The following is a 23067-nucleotide window of genomic DNA, read 5'->3' as shown; positions in this document are numbered from 1 at the left end:
TCATTTGTCACAGAAAACAATGTAGCCAACCCTTGCACACTTGCTGTATGCGTAACATAATGCGCTGTATGCGTAACAGGCCGAGAAAATCCCAAGCAGTTCGCCAAGAAGTCACGAGAGGGTGTTAGATGCATTCCGCGGCCACCCATTTCCTCTGCAGGCGTGGGGGAAAATGGTAATAACTCCACATCTAGGGCGAGTAGAACAATAATTCAAAGTTTACATTAAAGAGGAATGTTCCAATTAATTTTCGGTAGCAAAAAAAAAAAAATCGTAATTTTTTGGATTTGACCACCTCCGGCTCCCCTTAAAAAGTAAAATATATGCATAAACATCCACAAATTAGTTAAATATAATAGTAATTCTACGTGTGTTGACATTCACTAACATGCAAATATGCAAAAATCCACTCATAATTCATGAACTGCAGATTAAAATGGAAGAAACTGCAGAAAGGTGGGAAATTTTGATTTGATTTTTTATTGGTCCAGTTTTATCATACAGCACAAATTGTACAATTGATATTGGACAGGTCAAAGATAAGTTACAATAATATATAGTATTAGCAAAATAGTAGGCAGATTAAAAATACGTACCTATTACAATTAATTTTGTTACATATTCAGAAATTCTCTGACATAATAGAAACAGTGCTTTATTAGAAATGCCTTTAGTTTAGCTTTAAATATTGGATGAGTAGCATTTTTTATTTCCTCTGGTATCTTATTGTGTAGTATTACACAAATGTTAATTATGCTCCTCTGATAGGTGGTTGTTCTGTGGATATTTTTTTATGTATATTTGATTTCCCTCTGGTACTATAATTGTGTACATTTTTGTTCTGTGGCAGTTTGCTTGTATTCAGGAGGTAGTCCCTAGTGAACAAGATAGTTCCATAAATCAATAAACTTGGAACATTTAGAACACCAAGTTCAGCAAAATGGGATTTACAGGACTCCATCTTTTTAAGGCCACAAATTATTCTTAGAACTCTTTTTTGCATTCTAAAAACCTTTACACTGTGAGTTGAGTATGCCCAGAAAACGGTCCCATATCGGACTAGTGAGTGGAACTGTGCATTGTATGCCTGCAGTACTGTTGTTTTGCTTGTTGTAGCCTTTAAGATTCTTAGGCCATAGCACACAGATGATAGTTTTCTAGACAAGTTATTTATATGTGTGTCCCACTAAGTCTTGCTGAACCCATAGACCCAAAAATTTTGTGACACACACATTTTCTAGGGGATCATTTTTTAATTGTGCTTGAATGGACATTTGATTAGTTGGAGGAATTAAATGAAAATTGACACACACTGTTTTTTCAGTATTTATAATGAGTTTGTTTTTTGTGAACCACTCAGGAAGTCTTTTCATAGAACTTTCTGCTGTGGACTGCAAAGTTTCTGGATTGGATCCAGTGAGCAATATGCTGGTGTTATCGGCAAACAGGATAGTTTTTGTGGGACTCATATATTCAACTAAGTCGTCCACATAAATCAAGAAGAGTAGTGGACGTAAGATTGAGCCCTGCGGTACACCATATTTTATTGGTAATTAAAGAAGAGTAGTGGACGTAAGATTGAGCCCTGCGGTACACCATATTTTATTGGTAATTCACTAGAAAGAAAGGAGTTGTTTCTTGTTTTATTAATTTTGTTGAATTCATACTGAAGTGATACTTTCTGCCTCTTCCCCCATGAACCATGGACCTTGCCGTTGGTGGGGAGGCTTGCGTGCCTCAGCGATACAGATGGCCGTACCGTAGGTGCAACCACAACGGAGGGGTATCTGTTGAGAGGCCAGACAAACATGTGGTTCCTGAAGAGGGGCAGCAGCCTTTTCAGTAGTTGCAGGGGCAACAGTCTGGATGATTGACTGATCTGGCCTTGTAACATTAACCAAAACGGCCTTGCTGTGCTGGTACTGCGAACGGCTGAAAGCAAGGGGAAACTACAGCCGTAATTTTTCCCGAGGACATGCAGCTTTACTGTATGATTAAATGATGATGGCGTCCTCTTGGGTAAAATATTCCGGAGGTAAAATAGTCCCTCATTCGGATCTCCGGGCGGGGACTACTCAAGAGGACGTCGTTATCAGGAGAAAGAAAACTGGCATTCTACGGATCGGAGCGTGGAATGTCAGATCCCTTAATCGGGCAGGTAGGTTAGAAAATTTAAAAAGGGAAATGGATAGGTTAAAGTTAGATATAGTGGGAATTAGTGAAGTTCGGTGGCAGGAGGAACAAGACTTTTGGTCAGGTGATTACAGGTTTATAAATACAAAATCAAATAGGGGTAATGCAGGAGTAGGTTTAATAATGAATAAAAAAATAGGAGTGCGGGTTAGCTACTACAAACAGCATAGTGAACGCATTATTGTGGCCAAGATAGACACAAAGCCCATGCCTACTACAGTAAGACACAAAGCCCATGCCTACTACAGTAGTACAAGTTTATATGCCAACTAGCTCTGCAGATGATGAAGAAATTGATGAAATGTATGACGAGATAAAAGAAAAGAAATTATTCAGGTAGTGAAGGGAGACAAAAATTAATAGTCATGGGTGACTGGAATTCGTCAGTAGGAAAAGGGAGAGAAGGAAACATAGTAGGTGAATATGGATTGGGGGGAAGAAATGAAAGAGGAAGCCGCCTTGTAGAATTTTGCACAGAGCAAAACTTAATCATAGCTAACACTTGGTTCAAGAATCATAAAAGGAGGTTGTATACCTGGAAGAATCCTGGAGATACTAATAGGTATCAGATAGATTATATAATGGTAAGACAGAGATTTAGGAACCAGGTTTTAAATTGTAAGACATTTCCAGGGGCAGATGTGGATTCTGACCACAATCTATTGGTTATGAACTGCAGATTGAAACTGAAGAAACTGCAAAAAGGTGGGAATTTAAGGAGATGGGACCTGGATAAACTGAAAGAACCAGAGGTTGTAGAGAGTTTCAGGGAGAGCATAAGGGAACAATTGACAGGAATGGGGGAAAGAAATACAGTAGAAGAAGAATGGGTAGCCCTGAGGGATGAAGTAGTGAAGGCAGCAGAGGATCAAGTAGGTAAAAAGACGAGGGCTAATAGAAATCCTTGGGTAACAGAAGAAATATTGAATTTAATTGATGAAAGGAGAAAATATAAAAATGCAGTAAATGAAGCAGGCAAAAGGGAATACAAACGTCTCAAAAATGAGATCGACAGAAAGTGCAAAATGGCTAAGCAGGGATGGCTAGAGGACAAATGTAAGGATGTAGAGGCTTATCTCACTAGGGGTAAGATAGATACTGCCTACAGGAAAATTAAAGAGACCTTTGGAGAGAAGAGAACCACTTGTATGAATATCAAGAGCTCAGATGGCAACCCAGTTCTAAGCAAAGAAGGGAAGGCAGAAAGGTGGAAGGAGTATATAGAGGGTTTATACAAGGGCGATGTACTTGAGGACAGTATTATGGAAATGAAAGAGGATGTAGATGAAGATGAAATGGGAGATAAGATACTGCGTGAAGAGTTTGACAGAGCACTGAAAGACCTGAGTCGAAACAAGGCCCCCGGAATAGACAACATTCTATTAGAACTACTAATGGCCTTGGGAGAGCCAGTCATGACAAAACTCTACCATCTGGTGAGCAAGATGTACGAGACAGGCGAAATACCCACAGACTTCAAGAAGAATATAATAATTCCAATACCAAAGAAAGCAGGTGTTGACAGATGTGAAAATTACCGAACTATCAGTTTAATAAGTCACAGCTGCAAAATACTAATGCGAATTCTTTACAGACGAATGGAAAAACTGGTAGAAGCGGACCTCGGGGAAGATCAGTTCGGATTCCGTAGAAATGTTGGAACACGTGAGGCAATACTAACCTTACGACTTATCATAGAAGAAAGATTAAGAAAAGGCAAACCTACGTTTCTAGCATTTGTAGACTTAGAGAAAGCTTTTGACAACGTTAACTGGAATACTCTCTTTCAAATTCTGAAGGTGGCAGGGGTAAAATACAGGGAGCGAAAGGCTATTTACAATTTGTACAGAAACCAGATGGCAGTTATAAGAGTCGAGGGGAATGAAAGGGAAGCAGTGGTTGGGAAAGGAGTGAGACAGGGTTGTAGCCTCTCCCCGATGTTATTCAATCTGTATATTGTGCAAGCAGTAAAGGAAACAAAAGAAAAATTCAGAGTAGGTATTAAAATTCATGGAGAAGAAGTAAAAACGTTGAGGTTCGCCGATGACATTGTAATTCTGTCAGAGACAGCAAAGGACTTGGAAGAGCAGTTGATCGGAATGGACAGTGTCTTGAAAGGAGGATATAAGATGAACATCAACAAAAGCAAAACGAGGGTAATGGAATGTAGTCAAATTAAATCGGGTGATGCTGAGGGGATTAGATTAGGAAATGAGACACTTAAAGTAGTAAAGGAGTTTTGCTATTTAGGGAGTAAAATAACTGATGATGGTCGAAGTAGAGAGGATATAAAATGTAGACTGGCAATGGCAAAGAAATCGTTTCTGAAGAAGAGAAATTTGTTAACATCGAGTATAGATTTAAGTCTCAGGAAGTCGTTTCTGAAAGTATTTGTATGGAGTGTAGCCATGTATGGAAGTGAAACATGGACGATAACCAGTTTGGACAAGAAGAGAATAGAAGCCTTCAAAATGTGGTGCTACAGAAGAATGCTGAAGATAAGGTGGGTAGATCACGTAACTAATGAGGAGGTATTGAATAGGATTGGGGAGAAGAGAAGTTTGTGGCACAACTTGACTATAAGAAGGGATCGGTTGGTAGGACATGTTTTGAGGCATCAAGGGATCACAAATTTAGCATTGGAGGGCAGCGTGGAAGGTAAAAATCGTAGAGGGAGACCAAGAGATCAATACACTAAGCAGATTCAGAAGGATGTAGGTTGCAGTAGGTACTGGGAGATGAAGAAGCTTGCACAGGATAGAGTAGCATGGAGAGCTGCATCAAACCAGTCTCAGGACTGAAGACCACAACAACAACAACTTTCTGCCTGCAGTTTTTTAGGTATGAACACAACCAGCTATGTGCTACACCTCTTACTCCTCGTCTTTCAAATTTTTCGGGCAGAATGTTATGGTCCAGGACATCAAAGGCTTTTGATAGATCTAGAAAAATACCTGCAGATAATTTATGTTGATCAAGGGATTTTAAAATGCAGTCTAAGAATTCAAAAATTGCTGTCTTTGTAGATTTAGACTTTCTAAAACCATGTTGTTGTACTGTAAGAGGTGCATATTTATTTATGAAACTTAAAAGCCTGTCATAGAAGAGTTTTTCTAGAATTTTTGAGATGGAACTTAACTGTGACACGGGTCGGTAGTTTGATATTTTTTCAGAAGAACCTTTTTTTTTAGCAGTGGTGAAACTTTTGCTATTTTAAAAATATCTGGAAATACACCAGTTTTTAAAGAGAGGTTGAAAATTTTTGCCAAGCTGTTTGCGATGTGGTGAGCACATGCTTTTAATGTGAAATCAGGTACTTCATCAAGACCACTTGACATTTTATTGCTTAATGATTTAATTTTACTTGTAATTTCATTGGGGTTTGTTTCATAAACATACATAGAAGCAGTCGAGATTACTGACTTGCTGGAGAAACTTGGGACTGGTCCTTGACAGTGTACATGAATGAGGTCTTCGGCTAGTGAAGTGAAGTATTCACTGAATTTTTCCACAAGTGAATTTGGGTCTGTGACTTTTGAGCCTTCTGTTGTTAATGATACATTCTTTTTCTTTGGAGCTGAACTTCAATTTTCTTTCTTTATAACTCTCCATGTGGATCTCATTGTGTTAGATGAGTTTCTTATCAAATTGTCATTCCCCATAATTTTTGCCTCTTTGACTACTCTACCATAGATTCTTTTGTAGGCTTTTGAATAATCTGCTAATTCTTGGTTTACTCTATATTTCTTACAACAGTACTGCAGAAATCTGTTTCTCTCACTGGAAATTTTTGTGCCTTTAGTTACCCATTGCTTATTATTGTGAAAGAACCAGAGATTGTGAAGCGTTTCAAAAATAGCATTAGGCAACAAGTGACTGTAACAGGAAGGGAATAGAAGACAACTGGATAAGATTGAGAGGTGAAGTAGTTAAGACAGTAGAGGATCAAATTAGAAGAAAGACAAGATCCAGTGGAAATCTGTGGTTAATACAAGTGATATTGAATTTAATTGAAAAAAAAAAAAACAGAAAATATAAAATTGCAGTAAATGAAGCAGGCAATTGGGAATACAGGCATCTAAAAAATTAGGAATGGCTGAACAGTAAACACAAAATTGCAGAAACATACGGGAAGTAGATGCCATCTGTAGGAAAGTTAAAGAGGCTGTTGGAGGAAAGAGAAGTGTGTGTATGAATATGAAGAGCTCATGTGGTAAGCCCATACCAAGCACAGACTGGAAGGCTAAAAGGTGAAAGTACAGTCTATACAAGGGAAACAGATTTGAAGACAATGTTATAGAAAGAAAAAGAGGAAGCAAATAAAGATGAAGTTGTAATGTTTTCTGATGGCACAAGTGTACTGAGTGAGGATCGAAACTCAACTTTAGCAGAGAGAGCTCAGATGAAAGCTGAAGTCGCCTATAAATGGTTCACAGCTAAGAGGTGAAATATTAATCTCACAAAGACTAAGAAATACAGTATTATGCAATTTCAGACCAGTAGTAATGACCTATTAGCACCAGAAGTAGCCATCAATGGTCATTTGCTGAATGATCCATAGTGTAAAAAATTCCTCGGTGCCAACTGGATAACAAGTTAAAATAGAGTCAACGCAGATAAACTACCAAGATGCTGAGTTTACTGTGTCATGTTCTTCGAAGAATTTCTCACTGTGTTGACATACAGAAAAAAGTGTTGGCTTATTTTGCATATTTTCAATCTTTGTCCTGTTGAATTACATTCTATGGCAGTGCACCTAAAATAAATAGTGTTTATTCAGAAGAAGTGAGCAGTAAAAATATTGTGTAAAGCAGGTAATTATATATCTTGCAGAAACTTTTTTAAGAGTATTTAAGGATTCTTACACTCACTTCCCATAGATCTATTCCTTAATGCTTTTCATTGCTGGTAATATAAATCAGTTTCATCTGGGCTGTGATTTGCACATTAAAAGACACAAAAATAATTTTCATGTAGACTGCCTTCTTATCTAGGATTCAGAATGGAGTTATATACACTGGTGGGAAGACATTCAACAAGCTCCTGTATAACAAAAAGTAATAAATGAAGAATTCCTACCAGTTAAAAAGAAAATTCAAAACATATCTCATTAACCAGTCTTTCTACAAATTATCTGAATACCTAGACTCAGGGATTGAAATGTTCTGCAAAGGGATTGAAATAGTGTTTATTGTAAACCTGAATAACAAGTAACAATGTGCTGTTGGAGGGTGAATGGGATTCATTTTCTTGGACAAATACCATTGTAATCAAGTAATATTAAGCCAACAATATCAGATAAATAGCAGTTGTATAGAAGAACTCAGGAGGCAGCAGTTTTTTTTCCAAAGTAGCAGTTCTCTCTAACTTACTTGATTAAATGTAGCTGTCATAATCATAAGTAGTGTTATGCAGTATAGCAATAGTTTTCTATTACTGCAATGTATGCCATTATTTTGTCTTATGTCAATACACAGGGTGAAGAAAAGATGTCGTACTTTGTGATCCGCATGTGATTCCAGACCCCAAATCAAGACAAAAGTGTATCTAGAAAAACCAGGTTACAGGCATAAACGACCATTCTGTTATGTCCATGACACAAAGCCAACAGACAATAACACTGGGTACAGTAACATCATCTGTGTTCAGTGAGGTTAAAAAAACACATTAGGTACACTACACTAGATTGCACATTATGCTGCATGCAATAATTCCGTTCTGTATATTTGATATCCATGCTTATCTTCACAGAGCCAATACATACATGTACAAGCAGCATTCACTTTAGAGAAGATGTTCAAAATTCCCGACCCACAGGTTTATGCCAAAGTATGCCTGGTAGGGTGACATGTGGGTTGTTTCTCGACCAATATTGGCTGTTGTGGTGGTTGAAAACATCTTCATGAGTAAAGCTAAGTGTGTCAATCCATATCACGTTGTTTATAAAGTTTGTTCTTTTCCATTTGGTCCAAACGCATTCACAAAACTCTACTCATTTAATGAGGTCTTTTGGCCACTTGTGTTGGGTTAATGTGTAATGATATGGATGTAGTTCCTCGCCGTGAAATCCTTCAACAACCAGTCTTCGAGATATCTGGAACTGCCTTGCAGTATCACAGGTACTTCACAGAGGTGACTGGTGAACACTTTCAAGAATCATGTCCTCTTTTAGTCCATGGATGACCCCTGTCCTTTACTTGTGGATGAAGATTACCAGGTGGTGAAATATATTCTCTTCAGGATGGCACCTTTTTGAGGGTTCTGTCCAGTATATACACAAGCAACAGCAACAGCTTGGTTATTGGATGCTCCAAGCACCAAAAGCTAACAACATATTCGTCGTTTTTGTACTCTATTGGGAAGCCAACCTCCATGAACTTGACTTGACCAGTTATGTTTGTGCACTGGGTGGTTAATGGACATGTGCATACAGTGTAATGAATCCTGATGTTATGTGATGGGCTATTGTCATGTGACAAAATGGTATCTTGCTTGCAATTGACAATAAGTAGGGAATATATGTCCAAAAAATAAAAAAAGGAATCTGACAAAGATTTCAACCAAATCTCCATGGTGGATGTAAGTTTGATGTTCCAGCAGTCTACTCAGTGAGCTACGATGGCCGGTACGGTAGTGTGATGTGATACACATTCTGATGTGCTGCATGACGTGACAGTGTTGCCGGGTCCTCATTTTCAAACGTGTTTTCAATCTGATTTTACTAGATAAACTTTTGTGTTGAATCTCGATGAAAAATCGCTTGCTGACCTTCAAGTGTGGCATTTTTTCTTTGCCATGAATACCTTGATTAGTACCACCTCGCTGGAGATTCTCCTTCTTGATGTGATCTACAGAACCTGATTAATTGATTGATTGATTAAGTAATGAAATGGCTGATGTTATGCTGCAAGAAGAATTTGACAGAGCACTGAAAGACTGAAATTAAAACGAGGCCCTTGGAATAGATGATGTTCCTACAGAGTAACTGAGGTTCATGGGAGAGCCAGTCATTACAAAACTATTCCACCTGTCATGCAAGATTTGTGAGACAGACGAAATATCCATAGACTTCAGGAAGATCTGATCTTGAGGAAGATTGATTCGGGTTCAAAAGAAATGTAGAATACACGAGGTCATACTGAGCCTGCGATTTATCTTAGAAGATAGTTTAAAGAAAGGTGAACGTATATTTTCAGCATTTGTGAATAAAGAAAACTTTTGACAATGTTAATGGAAACATATTCTGAAATTCTGACTGTAGGAGGGTTAAAATACAACTTTAACAGAATCCAGATAGCAGATATAGGGGTCTAAGGGTGTGAAATGGAAGCAATAATTGAGCAGCAGGTGAGACAAGGTTGTAGCCTCTCTCCAGTGTTATCCAGTCTGTACACTGGAGAAGCATTTAAGGAAACCAGGGAGGAATTTTAAAAGAGAATTGAAGCTCAGTGAGAAAAAAAACTTTGCTGAAGACTCTGTAATGCTGTCAGAGGCAGTAAAAGACTTGCAAGAGCAGTTAAATGGATAGTGTCCTGAAAAGAGGTTGTAAGATAAACATCATCAAAAGTAGAACAAGGATAGGGGAATTTAGTTGAATTAAATCATGTGCGTTGACAGAATTAGATTTTAGGAAATGAGACGTTAAAAGCAGTCAGTGAGTTTAGTTATTTGGGCAGCAAAATAACTGATGACAGTTGAAGTAGTGAGGATGTAAAATGTGGACTGGCACTAGCAACAGAGGCATGTGTGAAAAAGAGAAATTTATTGGTGTCAAATATATTTTTTGTGTCATGAAGTTTTTTCTGCAGGTATTTGTACAGAGTGCAGTCAAGTGTAAGAAATAAAATATTGTCAGTTTTTGTTTTTATTTATCCATACTGTCATAATAAACTGTACACTCGTCCAAGCATAAGATAAACAGAGAATAGATGATTCAGTAATAGTAAAAAGGCAAGGTATCAGTATATGAAAAAATTGTCAGTTCTAAAACAGTAGAAAGTTGGTTGAGAGAAGAAGCTCCTCTCCGTTACTCACTCTCGTTTGACTGGTCGCACAAAGCACACATAAGTATAAGTAATTGGAAAATGTTGTACTCTATCTTATTCTGAATAATAACTTGACGTATCCCGTGTACCATTAATGTAGTCACCTATACATTCCTCACATATGTTTTTATGCTGTGTATTTTGTGTTTTAGAGACGGTGTGTCAGGAAGGGCAACATACATTGTTTGAAAGCAATGAGACCGATTGTGGATTGCATCTTGCTGTTTGAGCATTGTATTCTGAATAGAACCTTCATCTTCAAATATTAAGACCAGTTCAGTTTTGCTCCCACTATTTAAGGTGGAAATTAAAATAAAACTTCTCACTGTCAATCTGCTTATTGGACAGTAGTACATTCATTGGCACCCCTGATACACTCACCAATTAGTAAATGATAGCAATTTCATTTTTCTTACAGAAATTCACTTCAGTACTCAATGAGATAATTAATATTTTCAGATGTCTGGAGGTAAATCCAATACGTCGTGCTACTCCATTTGTGATGTGTCTTTGTAATGGCAATCCTATAATTTATGCACTGCGTACTATTGAACAGTTTCATGTAACTTTATTGTTTTCATATTTGCTCACTGCTGCCTGATGAAGGATACATTACAGTAGCCTTGTACAGAGCCAAAATGTTGCCGTAAATGGTTCAGACTAGAAGAGCTTAGAAGCTTTCAAAATGGTGGTGCTACAGAAAAATACACAAGGGTATATGGTTAGATCAGATAAATAATGAATGGATACTGAATTGAACTTGGGAAAACAGTAATTTGTGGTACAACTTGACTAACAGAAAGGATGGATTGACAGGACTCATACCAAGCCATTGAGCAATTGTCAGTATGATAATAAAAGGAAGTGTGGGTGAGTAAAAACCGTAAAGGGAGACCATGTCTTGGGGTACAGTAAACTGGTTCAAATGTATACAGGTTGCAGTAGCTATGCAGAGATGAGGAGCCTTTCAGAAAGTAGACTAGCTTGGAGAGCTGCATCAAACCAGCTGTGGGACTGAAAACCACCACAACCACCACCACCACCACCACCACCACCACCACCACCACCTCCAACAACAACAACAACAACAACACATACAAAGATAAATGTAGATAATAAAATAAAAATAATGCAGTTACTCTTTAGTGAGCCATCAGAGACCAATGGGCCCCGGTATCAAACTACTCTGATAACATTTCTGAATAGCCTTTGAAATTTTGTTGTTGGAAATTGTTCCCCCTGTACATGTATAGCATTAAGCTGATTTATTATTAATTCTATATTCTAAATAGCCATCACTGTTAAACTGTCTCTTTCATTTTCTTTTAATTAGCTTAGTTTTTTTGGGTATCATAAATCTGATAATTGGTACCGAATTTCATTTCCAAAATTCACGTGTAAAAATTCTCGACATACCAACAGGGTATCAATGTTGGAAAGGCGGCTTATGAGTCTCAGTGGTATTATGTTTCCAAAGAGTATGGAATATCAGTAAGCATAATTATGGCTCGCTGTACCCGCCCACCAAAAATAACATTTGGAAAATTTGCAGATCTTACTATGGAAAACTTCGCTTCAGTAAGTGTAATTAACTTTTTAATTCAGTAAATAAAGTCACTTAATATCTGTACAGTATGGATAGTGAATTTCCATGTTACTAATCTCATTGTCAGGTGTCATTTGTTGTGACGCTAAGCTAAATGTTTGGCGTTGTGTCTCTTGGAGAGGTATGTGAATTATGAACTTACTATCTGTTAGTAATGACAGTAGAAGGGGAGTTATAAACCACATTACATGAATTAATGCTGAAAATATATTTTGCCTGAAGCATAGAACTCTGATTTGTGTATAGCATAATTCTGATGTTTATGACAAATCACAGAAAATTCTGTTCATCTGTTGACTGTTTTTGAGTTCACTAAAATGTTGTGAGAGGACATAATGTAAGAAAATAGTGTCACAGATTGTGCAGTATATGGAGTGTCTCTCCTAAGAGTCATCACACATATTTTCCCTGGTGCTTCGGCAGATATTTGCAGTTTTGTTTTTGCAACGTGTAGCTGGAGTCAACCCAAACAAATATTGCTCACTGCATCCCCCATGTGAGGCCTATTGTCTTAGGAAAGCACCCCTTTGTTCCCGTTAAGAAAAAAAAAGTAATTTTATGTGCTCATTCATTAAAGTGGTTCAAAATTAGAATAGTGTGATATTTCTTTCATTGAAATGTGTTAACAGGGACAGTAAAACACAAAGAATAACCAGGCCATGGTGACTGCTACTGCCTGGCAGCAGTGCTGCTGCTCAGTCGCTCCTGGAGTGCTGGATATTCTTCATGGTTTACTGGCCCTGTTAATTTATACCAATGAAACAAATATCACACTAGATCAATCTGGGATCTCTGTATCAAATGAGATGTAATTCTGCTTTCAAAATCATTATGTTTATAACGGGAAACAGACCCTTTCTATCAACAATGGTTCAAAAATGGTTCAAAGCACTATGGGACTTAACATCTATGGTCATCAGTCACCTATCGATAATGACCATTCTATAAAGGACATGATGAGCTTTATTCATTTGGGCTGACTCCAGCTACCAGTTACAAAAACGAAATTGCAAATATCTCCAGAAATGGCAGAGCAATTGCACATGATGGCTGCATATGTTCCATATAATTGTGGTGTGCCCCAGTATTTCAGCACAGAGTGTTCTAGCTACCTTCAGGTACATACTTACTACAGTACATTGAGCTCCCCTATTTAAAACCCTTTTGCCACATGCATGGTGTTCCCAGATGCTGCTGTGCATATGTTGCATGAGCACATGCATGTCTTCTGGAAGTCTATGCCCTGTGGAGGGTGCTCTTATGAGTGCACAGACTAGCAGCAGAAGGGCACGTGCTCGAGTAACGCATGCGCAGTGGTGATTGGATACACCATGCGTGTGCCACCATGGTTTTAAATGGGGCAGCTCAGTGTATGGTAGCCAGTATATAACTGAAGATGGCCAGAAGACTGTGTTGAAACATTGTGTCACTAAGTTACTGACATCCTGTAGTTTGCCTGAAAATTTTAGGAACAGTCTGTACACCAGGAAAGTTTTAAATTTCACTTATACTGGATAAGTTCAAAGAAGAACGTAATGAAGCTATTTTTTAATTTTATTATTATTGTTTTATTTATTTATGCAAACTTCTTTTACTTGTGTCCAATAATTCAAATACATGTTACACTGCTGTCAGAAGCTGCTAAAAGTTGAATATATACCGTATTTACACGAATCTAAGCCGCACCTGAAAAACGAGACTCGAAAGCAAGGGAAAAAAAATTCCCGAATCTAAGCCGCACTTGAAATTTGAGACACGAAATTCAAGGGGAGAGAAAAGTTTTAGACTGCACCTCCAAATCGAAACAAAGTTGGTCCATTGTAACATGAGACACAATTTAGGTCGAATGGATGAAGATACAGCTACAGTAGTTTGGTTCGAGTCGTAAGCTTAGCAGTTAAGCTTTACCAGGTAGCCATTGCTATGCGTCAGTTGCTCCGTCTGTATTTATACGGGCACCCTTCCTTTTTCACGTGCTTCGTCTGGTTTGAATCGATTGCTTTGATCTGATAAGTGCCGTTCTCTTTGTTATAGGTGTTTATGTTACTCTAAGCTGAAAATGCATTATTGTACTGTGTCATGCATTGTTTGTCGCATTCTGATAACGAGTGTTTACGACCTGTCTCCGCTCGCGGCATGGCTTGCTTTTGTGCGCGCTACCGCCGCTTACAATATAAAGAAAGAGAGAAATTGTCTCATTAGCGAAACACAGGCAAGAGGCTGCTATTTCTTGTTGCTTACACTGATGCTTTCTTTGATAATGATCAACAGGAACCAAATAATATACTGCGTATGATAGATGTTCTGAACGAGAGTTTAGCGCAAATTTTTCACCGTTTGAAAATCTTTGCAGACGCCTCTTTAGTACATTACGTTCTGCACAAAAATTAGAGTCGTCTTAGACTTAAAAATCTAGTCAGTTGCCGTGCTTCATTTCTGACGGTATCACTAATCAGCATAAGAATAATACGAATATAAACATGACATGTATATTCTTCAGCGTTTGCTGTTTTCTCACTCTAGTTTCGTAGTTTATTAGGCGCCGGCTGGGGTGGCCGAGCGGCTCTAGGCGCTTCAGTATGGAACCGCGCGACCGCTACGGTCGCAGGTTCGAATCCTGCCCTGGGCATGCATGTGTATGATGTCCTTAGGTTAGTTAGGTTTAAGTAGTTCTAAGTTCGGGGGGGACTGATGACGTCAGAAGTAAAGCCCCATAGTGCTCAGAGCCATTTGGACCATTTTTGGTTTATTAGGCAGATAGGATTTAAATGAGATAGCAGCAAACACAAAAGAATAGATGGCATAATGTTTACATTCGTATTATTCTTATGGTGAAGAGAATGCTGTATGTGATTCACGACTCATAAAATTTCCTATTAGCAACAATCTGTTGTCACAAGTAGGATAAAATTCAGAACGTAGAGTTGGCCATATTGACATACATACCAAACAGTCTTGCCAGTTGGATTTTCGTAGTAGATTTGTAGTGATGACTTCAAATGCAGTGTGTGTTGTTGTCCTCAGTCCGTAGACTGGTTTGATGCAGCTCTCCACGCTTTTCTAACCTGTGCAATGCGGAGTAGCAGCACTTATAAAATGAGAATGAAAATAACTTAAAAATTAAACGCTGAAATTTAAAACAAAATTTTATTAGGTTTGTAATACATCTTATAAGAAATGTTTAAAATATGTCATGATTCTGAATCACTATCACTCGATTCTTTTTTGCTCATTTCTTCATGCAGAGCATCGTCCTCCGTACCATCTAGTGGATTGGATATCGAACATTTTTTAAATGCGTGTTGCACAATCTGATTCGGAACACACTTCCATGCATCATAAATACATTGGCACACTTGCGACAAACTTGCGCGTCTTACACGTCCTGTTGGTGTCAGTTGGCTGTCGCTTTTCGAAAGCCAGTCCATGTACATGCGTTTAAGCTTGTTCTTAAATGGTTTATTCAAACAGACGTCAAGTGGTTGCAGAATTGACGTCATCCCGGCTGGAATTACTGCCAAGTTCGGTTTGCTTTCCTCTAATTCTCGTTTTACTGCAGGTGTTGTATGGCCTGCGTACGCATCTAATACCAACAGACTGCGCAAGCCAGAGATCACTTGCATAAACCAAGCACTGCGCCAGGACGACGATTCCACACATGCCTAATCCATTCCAGCACCATGTCCTCCGAAAACCACCCAGTTTCGTTTGCTCGTCCAATTACAGTTTTGGAAACACTTCCGATTTCGGTAAAGTCTTTCGCTTGAAAACTGTTAATGGGGGTAATTTATGTCCATCTGCTGTGCAAGCAAGCAAGAAAGACGGACATCCGAGTTTTTCACCCCCTGATGTAAGAACATTTATGTCTTTCTTTCCTTTGGCGTCAACCGTATAATTTGCGGGCATGTCAAAATATACGGGAGTTTGGGCAGCATTTCCTGTCGGACATAGAAGGTATTGCTTTTCTGTGCGCCGCCTAATTATGAAGCGCTGAAATTCCACAAGTTTTTCTTAATAATCTTTCGGCAGCTTCTGTGCAACTGAAGTTCGCGTTCGGAGTGAAAAACCCCAGCGCTTCATAAACAGATCAATCCAGCTGCGACTAGCCTTAAAATTTTCGATTTTTTGCTCTCTAGCAATTTCAAGTGCTTTAATTTTTTTAAATTTCTGCGTTCTCAGGCAGGAATTTCTGACGCTGTCCCTTAACAAATTCATTTAAAATCACTTCTAGTGCATGATATCGGCCACACTTTGGCCCACTAAATGCTTTCCTGCTACTTGAACATCCAAATAATTTCTCTCTCTACAGTCGCCATCGCCTGACATTGCTGTCAACCCCGTATCTTAGACCTGTAGCACGATTAGAACTTTGTTCCGCAAAAGAAATAACTCCCCTCTTGAATTTGGCACTATAATGAAAGCGATTCATTATGGTCCACTAACGCCAACAAGCACTTCACAAAATTCCACGAAGCAATAGGTGCCGCTACGTGAAATCTTAATGAGCACCAGCGTATCAACTCGTGCAACAATCCTAAAGCCTTGTGCATTGTTGGTACTTTAGTGTAAAGAAATTTATTTTTGTTGGTACGAATATTTGAAAGGCTGCTATATTCGAAGATAAAGCATACGGAATTTCTGTTTACTTTATTGGATAATGTCAGAAAATGAAGTGGTCGAAACTCGGGGCGGAGAAAAAAGCTCGTCTTCTACCTTTTTTTTCTTTTAATTTATTTACTGACGCTGAGGTTTTGGCGCCAGTATTTATCTTTGTGCATGCAAAGCATGACTGTGTAGCATTACATATATTCGACTGCAGAAGTCAATTGTGGCGGCACCTACCACCATTTTTCAGAACTTCCGCTTACTTTGCACTCGATTCTAAGCCGCAGGCGGTTTTGTGGATTACAAAAATCGGAAAAAAGTGCAGCTCAGATTCGAGTAAATACGGTATGCAAGGAAATTTGATAATGTAGTGGCTAGTTGTAAAACAAGTGGACCTCCGTTAGTTCTGCGAAACATTCATCATTAATTGTGCCTTTTACAAAGTAGTGAACTCTTAATACAATTAACTTTTATTTAAGAATAGCATAAAGAATGGAAAGTTTCGTAGTGCATGTATGGATTACAAGCAAAATAAATCAGCACAATCAAAAGTCTAACAAAAACATGAGTTCGAAGTTTATTTACCCAGAAATACCTCTCTCTTGGTGACCTGCAAACAATGACTTAGGCTATCTTGGACAATACAGCTGAAATAATGTATTTCTTCTGTGAAAGTGAGCAATAAGATTATTATGCATATATGTTTTGGAGACCTTGGTATTTATACAATCAATTCCTAGTGTATTTACATTTTAGTTGTATTTATTTGGCTAATAATGCAAATCAGTTCCAGATGAGAAGCAACACAGTAATATTACAAGAGACAAAAATAATCTCCTTGGAGGTGGTTATCCATTGTCTGGAATCCAGAGGGAATTCTTTATAATAATGGTCTCAGTACCCTTAAATGAAACTGAGGGGAGAGGGGGGGAGCACTAATGCTTGCTGTGCCCAGAAGATTCAATAAGTTATTACTGTCTCATGCCAGGTTTTGGTTTGTTGAACCCAGGATTCCTGATCTCTTGGTCCTGACAGGGTGGGTGACTATTGAGGAAAAACAGTCATAGTAGACAACCTCTGATGGACAGAACTCACCCTTTTGTGTTAGGGTTGCTGAGATATTTGAGGTTCTGCCTCAGATGAATTCCATTACCACACCCCAACTTCTATTACCGTAAATTCTGAGCAACCACTATTGGGTGCACCTGTGAAGCTATATGTGTCGCAGAGGACAAACATCTAGGATTCACTGTCTGTATCACGAAATGATAGAATATTAAATCCCATAAAACCTAATGTGCACTCTTCTTCAGTAGTGTGGATGACAGTTGAGGCAAAACTGTCAGCAGCATACCACCTATGGTGCTGCTGCCACATATCAGTTGCATTAGACCTACTTAGGCATTTGAAGCTCACTCTTAGCTGACTTGCACTTCCCTAGTTCCTTGTGAGAATACAGTAGTCCTTACTTCACAGCTTCTGATACTCCAAACAGGTTGAGTGTACCAATGAGGAAAAATAACATCCACTAATGTAGAGGGATTTAGGTAGCCCACAAAGAATCTCTTCTTTCTTTAAGTTAAACAGATTGAAAATGCTAAACTGCCTTGCAGTTTCCCACAATAACATAACAGCCCAACACTATAAATTCTGGAAAGGATATTGTTTTAAACCTCCTGATATTACGACAGTGTGCTGGTCCTGGATTTAAACCTGAATCCTTGCCTAAAAGTAAATCTCACCTTGAGAATAGTATCCCAGCAGAGACTGTCACAGTAAATGAATAAGAATAAGAATCTTTATTAACCATTCAGTACTTTCTTATACAATGAGCTTCGTCAATAAGTTCAATGGTGGCCTGTCCAGTACTGATATAGAGGTTACTGAAAAGAGAGAGCTCATGCCATCTGTGGTTTGAAAGAAAGAGAATTCTTACAACTTTGTCAATATATTATGTCACTGAGTTGCTGCTACAAGTATTTATTTGTAAGTTCTATCTAGGAAAAATGTAAAAAAAAAAAATGCTTGCCTTGGTCATAATGCACCACTTAACATATGGAGGGTTCTCAGTATTTGCCACTTGACTATCAAGCATGATGTGTAGAGAAAATGAGAGCAAATGCGGTTTCACATCCATTATTAGTGAAATAAACAATTGCTGTGTTCTGTCCTCACCACTTCTGTAGGTAGAAGACAGGGGTGGTGACAGTTTAGTAGCCGGCCGGTGTGGCCGTGTGGTTCTAGGCGCTTCAGTCTGGAACCGCGTGACCGCTACGGTCGCAGGTTCGAATCCTGCCTAGGTCATGGATGTGTGTGATGTCCTTAGGTTAGTTAGGTTTAAGTAGTTCCTAAGTTCTAGGGGACTGATGACCACAGATGTTAAGTCCCATAGTGCTCAGAGCCATTTGAACAATTTTGACAGTGTAGTGGGGGAACATGACACAGGTGACTTCCTCCATTGACCAACTTATGGATGCTGGGGTGTGAGATGTGTGCTTATAGAGCTTGCTTGGTCCTTTGTTGTATTCATGTTACTTTCTAGTCTGCATCTTTAATCATTTAATAATGTGTCCAAACATGATGCTCACCTATAGTAAAAAGAACTAAGTAGCAGTATTTTTCAATACAGGGTGGCCTCATTGCTACCAAGTGAGATCCTAGTGTAAATTATACCATCTTTGGCCAGACATAGTGATGAAACTTAAGTTTAAAAACAAGTAACAAAAATAATTTTTCTCAGCCTGTTCTTGCATATCTATCATCCATTTCAAATAAATATCTGAACTCTTTAATTCTTGAAGTATGCATTAAGCATGTAAACTTATGACATAAGAATTTAGATTCCTTTAGGTGGTGCTAGGCATCCAGGTTTACCTTGTTTCTTGCATTCATTATTTATTTGTGATCATTTAATTAAAACTATATTTTCTGTCTGGTCCTAAAGTTTCTTAAATTTGTAAGACCGATTCTATTAAAAATGGAAATCTCAAATTAAATTATTGTTTGCATGCGTAACCTGCTTTGAATGACTTTAGTGACCCCACAAATGCTACAATTGCTTCCACCATGCAGTTCAGTGTTACATACAGCAGATCTCCATTTCCTGTGTCTTCTACACAGATCTGGTTCTGCATATTCTGCCTCCCCCACCCCCTCAACTCCCCCAAAAAAACGGTAAATAAATTCTTACTTTTTCCTGCTGTGTTCAACCCACCACTGTTCGGCAATCATATTACTTTCCTTGCCTTAGCGCACCTCATAGTATCACTCTGAAGACGAATATTAGCACACATTGCTCTACTTTTTTTAGTGCACTACCCTAGCAGAAGTTTGTGAACTATGTTTGGGCAATAGTGACTTAAGAGGTGGCTGATGGTTGAACAGTTTTATATGACCACTGTTTAGTGGGCACAAGGAGGAGAGGTGCAGTTTAACATTCCTGATTCCCAGACTTTACATCAGTTTCACTGATAGTGACTACTCAGTAGCGCCATTCTCGACCACCGCAAAGGTGAAAATATGTAAACATGTGGTATGGTGTTTGCTCAAAGATGTACATGACACCGTAATTTAGATTGTACTAACACAGACATTTATTCCTTGCGAAATTTGATTGTTAATAATGGTGATCAGTTTGTCAACTACAAAAAATTTACTAGCTAACTGAACCAGATCAATGCCTACAATAACTGTGTCGAAGCTAATTGTTCTATTGCAGTTCATTAAAAATAGTAAAATCCAACCTAGCCATTTTTCAAAACATTATGTAAGAAACTACAAAGCAGTTCGCATCTTCTTGAAAAAGTCATTCACACCTGCAAAATCCTGTAAAAATTTATTATAGTGGATTACACTTCAGTAGTTCATTTAATTCAGTCCATAACGAGGATCACTACGTCCAACAATCACTCTTATTGATGACAATGACATTCCACACTTCCTATCAGTCTTGAAAGAGCTCAGTTAAAATATTCCTTAATTTATGTTACAGTAATTACACAAAAGTTATTACAGTTCTTGAGTTTTGTGGATGTTGCTGCTTACATTTTCATGTACAGAACATATAAAGTAGTGGCAATAGTCAACACTGTGGGTACATCTGATACTTGTCTTACTCGTGAGCTTTCTGACAGAACACTGGAAATTTTGGGATTGAGATAGTCTTATAAAGACTGACACTGGAAAAAAATAATTTTGAAAATTATGTAATGGTTTGAAAAGTGGCTAGGTTGGATTTTACTATTTTTACTAATTTGATTCTGGCATACAGAAAATGTTGTTGATTAGAAATTTAGAAAAATTCACAGACAACATTATTCTTAAGTGATGTGGATCACCTTGCGTCGTAATGCAAATTAGGGTACATTACATGAAATTATTAATTGGTACATTAATTAATTAATGTGTGTCATTCTGCACAGAAAAAGTAACAGCAGTAAGTAGTCAAAATTCAGAATCTTAACAGTAGTTAGGGTAAAGTTTGCAATGAATATTAGTAGTGGCTCAGAACTTCAAGTTTAATTACATCATAAAATAATTAGTTTTAGGTCATTTAAAATATGTTACTGGAAAATCGGAATGCTTAGATTTTGAATGGTGTAGATCATTACATTGGATTTTACCGATTAGCCCATAGGTTTCTGCATGTTGCAAATTGTAGGACTGAAATCAATTAATTATATTTTCAAATTACGAATACCACAATGAAAACTAATCACATCACTGTAAACAGAACAATAATAAAATCGTGTGAAATTAAATAAGGACTTGAGATTTTTGGGTAAGTAAGTCATGCCAGTAGGTAAATGTGTTGGAAATAAGGTACAAAAACTGGTCATTTTCGGGAGTAGGAAAACAATAACAGATAGAAAGAATCCACCGTGCTATGTCACACAGTGTCATGTGCTAAATTATAAACCTCAAACCTCCCCACATTGTTTTATGGGACAAGTCACATAATGTTGTTGGTTCTAATCTCAACAACAATGAAATGACTGTGTGTGTGAGCGCGCGCGCGCCCATGCGCATTTCTGTAGTGCGATACCTTTTTTCCCATTGGACTTTGCTACGTACATAACCCTGTGTATTTTCATTTGTGTATAATTTGAAACACAAAGTAGGAAGCATAAAACTTTTTATTTATTGTATTTCTTGGTCAGAATGACTACTGTGATTCGGTGTGCTTGTACGCTCATCCTTATAAACTGAAAATCTTTTATAGTATCTTGATAAGACAATAACAGTCTTTGTTCTCTTTTCAGGTTTTGCAGATTTCATATTCATATTTTACTCTTCTCACCAGACTCAATGAATGAAGTTAGTGTTGACTGTAGAAAAGTAATCACTATCCTGTGCCTGCACTAGCGGACTGAATGGTTTCTATAATGTTTAGAGATACCCACTTCTTAACACAATATTCATTTCACTGTTTCATTTTACCAAGAGGACTCAGTACAGGTAGTTGTTTTCCTTATAGATGAAGAAAGAAAGAGAGAGAAAACAGTCACCTTAAAATTTTCTTTTCTTCTGATTCCTGTAACCTCATAACAACTTCACTGATATAAAACTACAGCTGACAACAGACAGTCTTTTTTTTATTATTTATTATTACTCACCCAATAATGAATGAACTCTGCCAAATAAACTATTAGCTCAGATGTCAATGAGTAAGTAACGTTTCTGTAGTGCGATACCTTTTTTCCCATTGGACTTTGCTACGTATATAACCATGTGTATTTTCATTTGCATATAATTTGAAACAAAAAGTAGCAAGCATAAAACTGTTTATTTATTGTATTTATTGGTCAGAATGATTACTGTGATTTGGTGTATATAATATGACAATGTCATAAATCTTCAGGCAGGTTACTGTTAACAGGTTTTTTTTTCTGTAGTTTCAGTGCGTAGATTGAATTTCTCTTGACGGATTCAAAATAACTAAGGTAAGCTACTTTATACATGTCCTTGCCAGTAGTACTGCTTGATACTTGCATTGCAAATAGAAAGCTACACAATTTATTTACTAAATATTTAACATGTTTGTCCAGTCCAAACAACACAAAAAATAAGTGCACCAAGCCCACAAAAGATGACATGAGGAAAAGCTGTACAGAAACTAAAGGTCAGGATATTAGCTGGTGGAGATGGAACATCAAGTTAAGAAATAAACACATCTTTGCTGGACCTAGTAAACAGCTCTATTAAAGATGGATTTTTCCAGGAACTAGAAACTAGTTTCACAAATATCAGGTTTCAAAAAAATTCTGAAAATGCTAATGTATAATAGATTAGTTGTTGATTTGGCAGGAAAAAAAAAAGCACATTCTTTTGTCACCACAGCATGGTTTCAGATATAGTGAATCTTCATAATCTGACCTCTACAAAGCTTTCAACACTATTGCCCATGAAATACAGATATGGAAATTGACATTTGAGCACAACCAAAGGAGTGTACATACTCATACGGTATCAGGAAACGGTGTGGAGCAATACGGAACACATACCAGTCAGCAACCATAGCCATCAAATATGGGGTGTCATGGGGGTGGAAATAGGGCAATTGCTGTTTAATCTGTTTATGAAGCGAATAAGATGACAATAATGAAAGTGACCAAAATT

General features: G+C 37.8%; 1 protein-coding gene across 1 annotated transcript in view; it reads left to right on the top strand.

Moving 5' to 3' along the window:
• Positions 1-22005, top strand: part of LOC126256539 (odorant receptor Or2-like) — a 38806-nt gene extending 16801 nt beyond the window's left edge. The window contains exons 3-4 of the mRNA XM_049955491.1: positions 11661-11816; positions 21711-22005. Of these exons, the coding sequence (XP_049811448.1) occupies positions 11661-11816; positions 21711-21764 (210 nt within the window). The 3' untranslated portion in view covers positions 21765-22005. The remainder of the gene's footprint in view (positions 1-11660; positions 11817-21710) is intronic.
• The last annotated feature ends 1062 nt before the right edge of the window (positions 22006-23067 follow it).

Source organism: Schistocerca nitens, chromosome 1 (assembly GCF_023898315.1).
Source record: "Schistocerca nitens isolate TAMUIC-IGC-003100 chromosome 1, iqSchNite1.1, whole genome shotgun sequence".
NCBI lineage: Eukaryota > Metazoa > Arthropoda > Insecta > Orthoptera > Acrididae > Schistocerca > Schistocerca nitens.
This window is presented reverse-complemented; position numbering and strand designations above follow the sequence as displayed.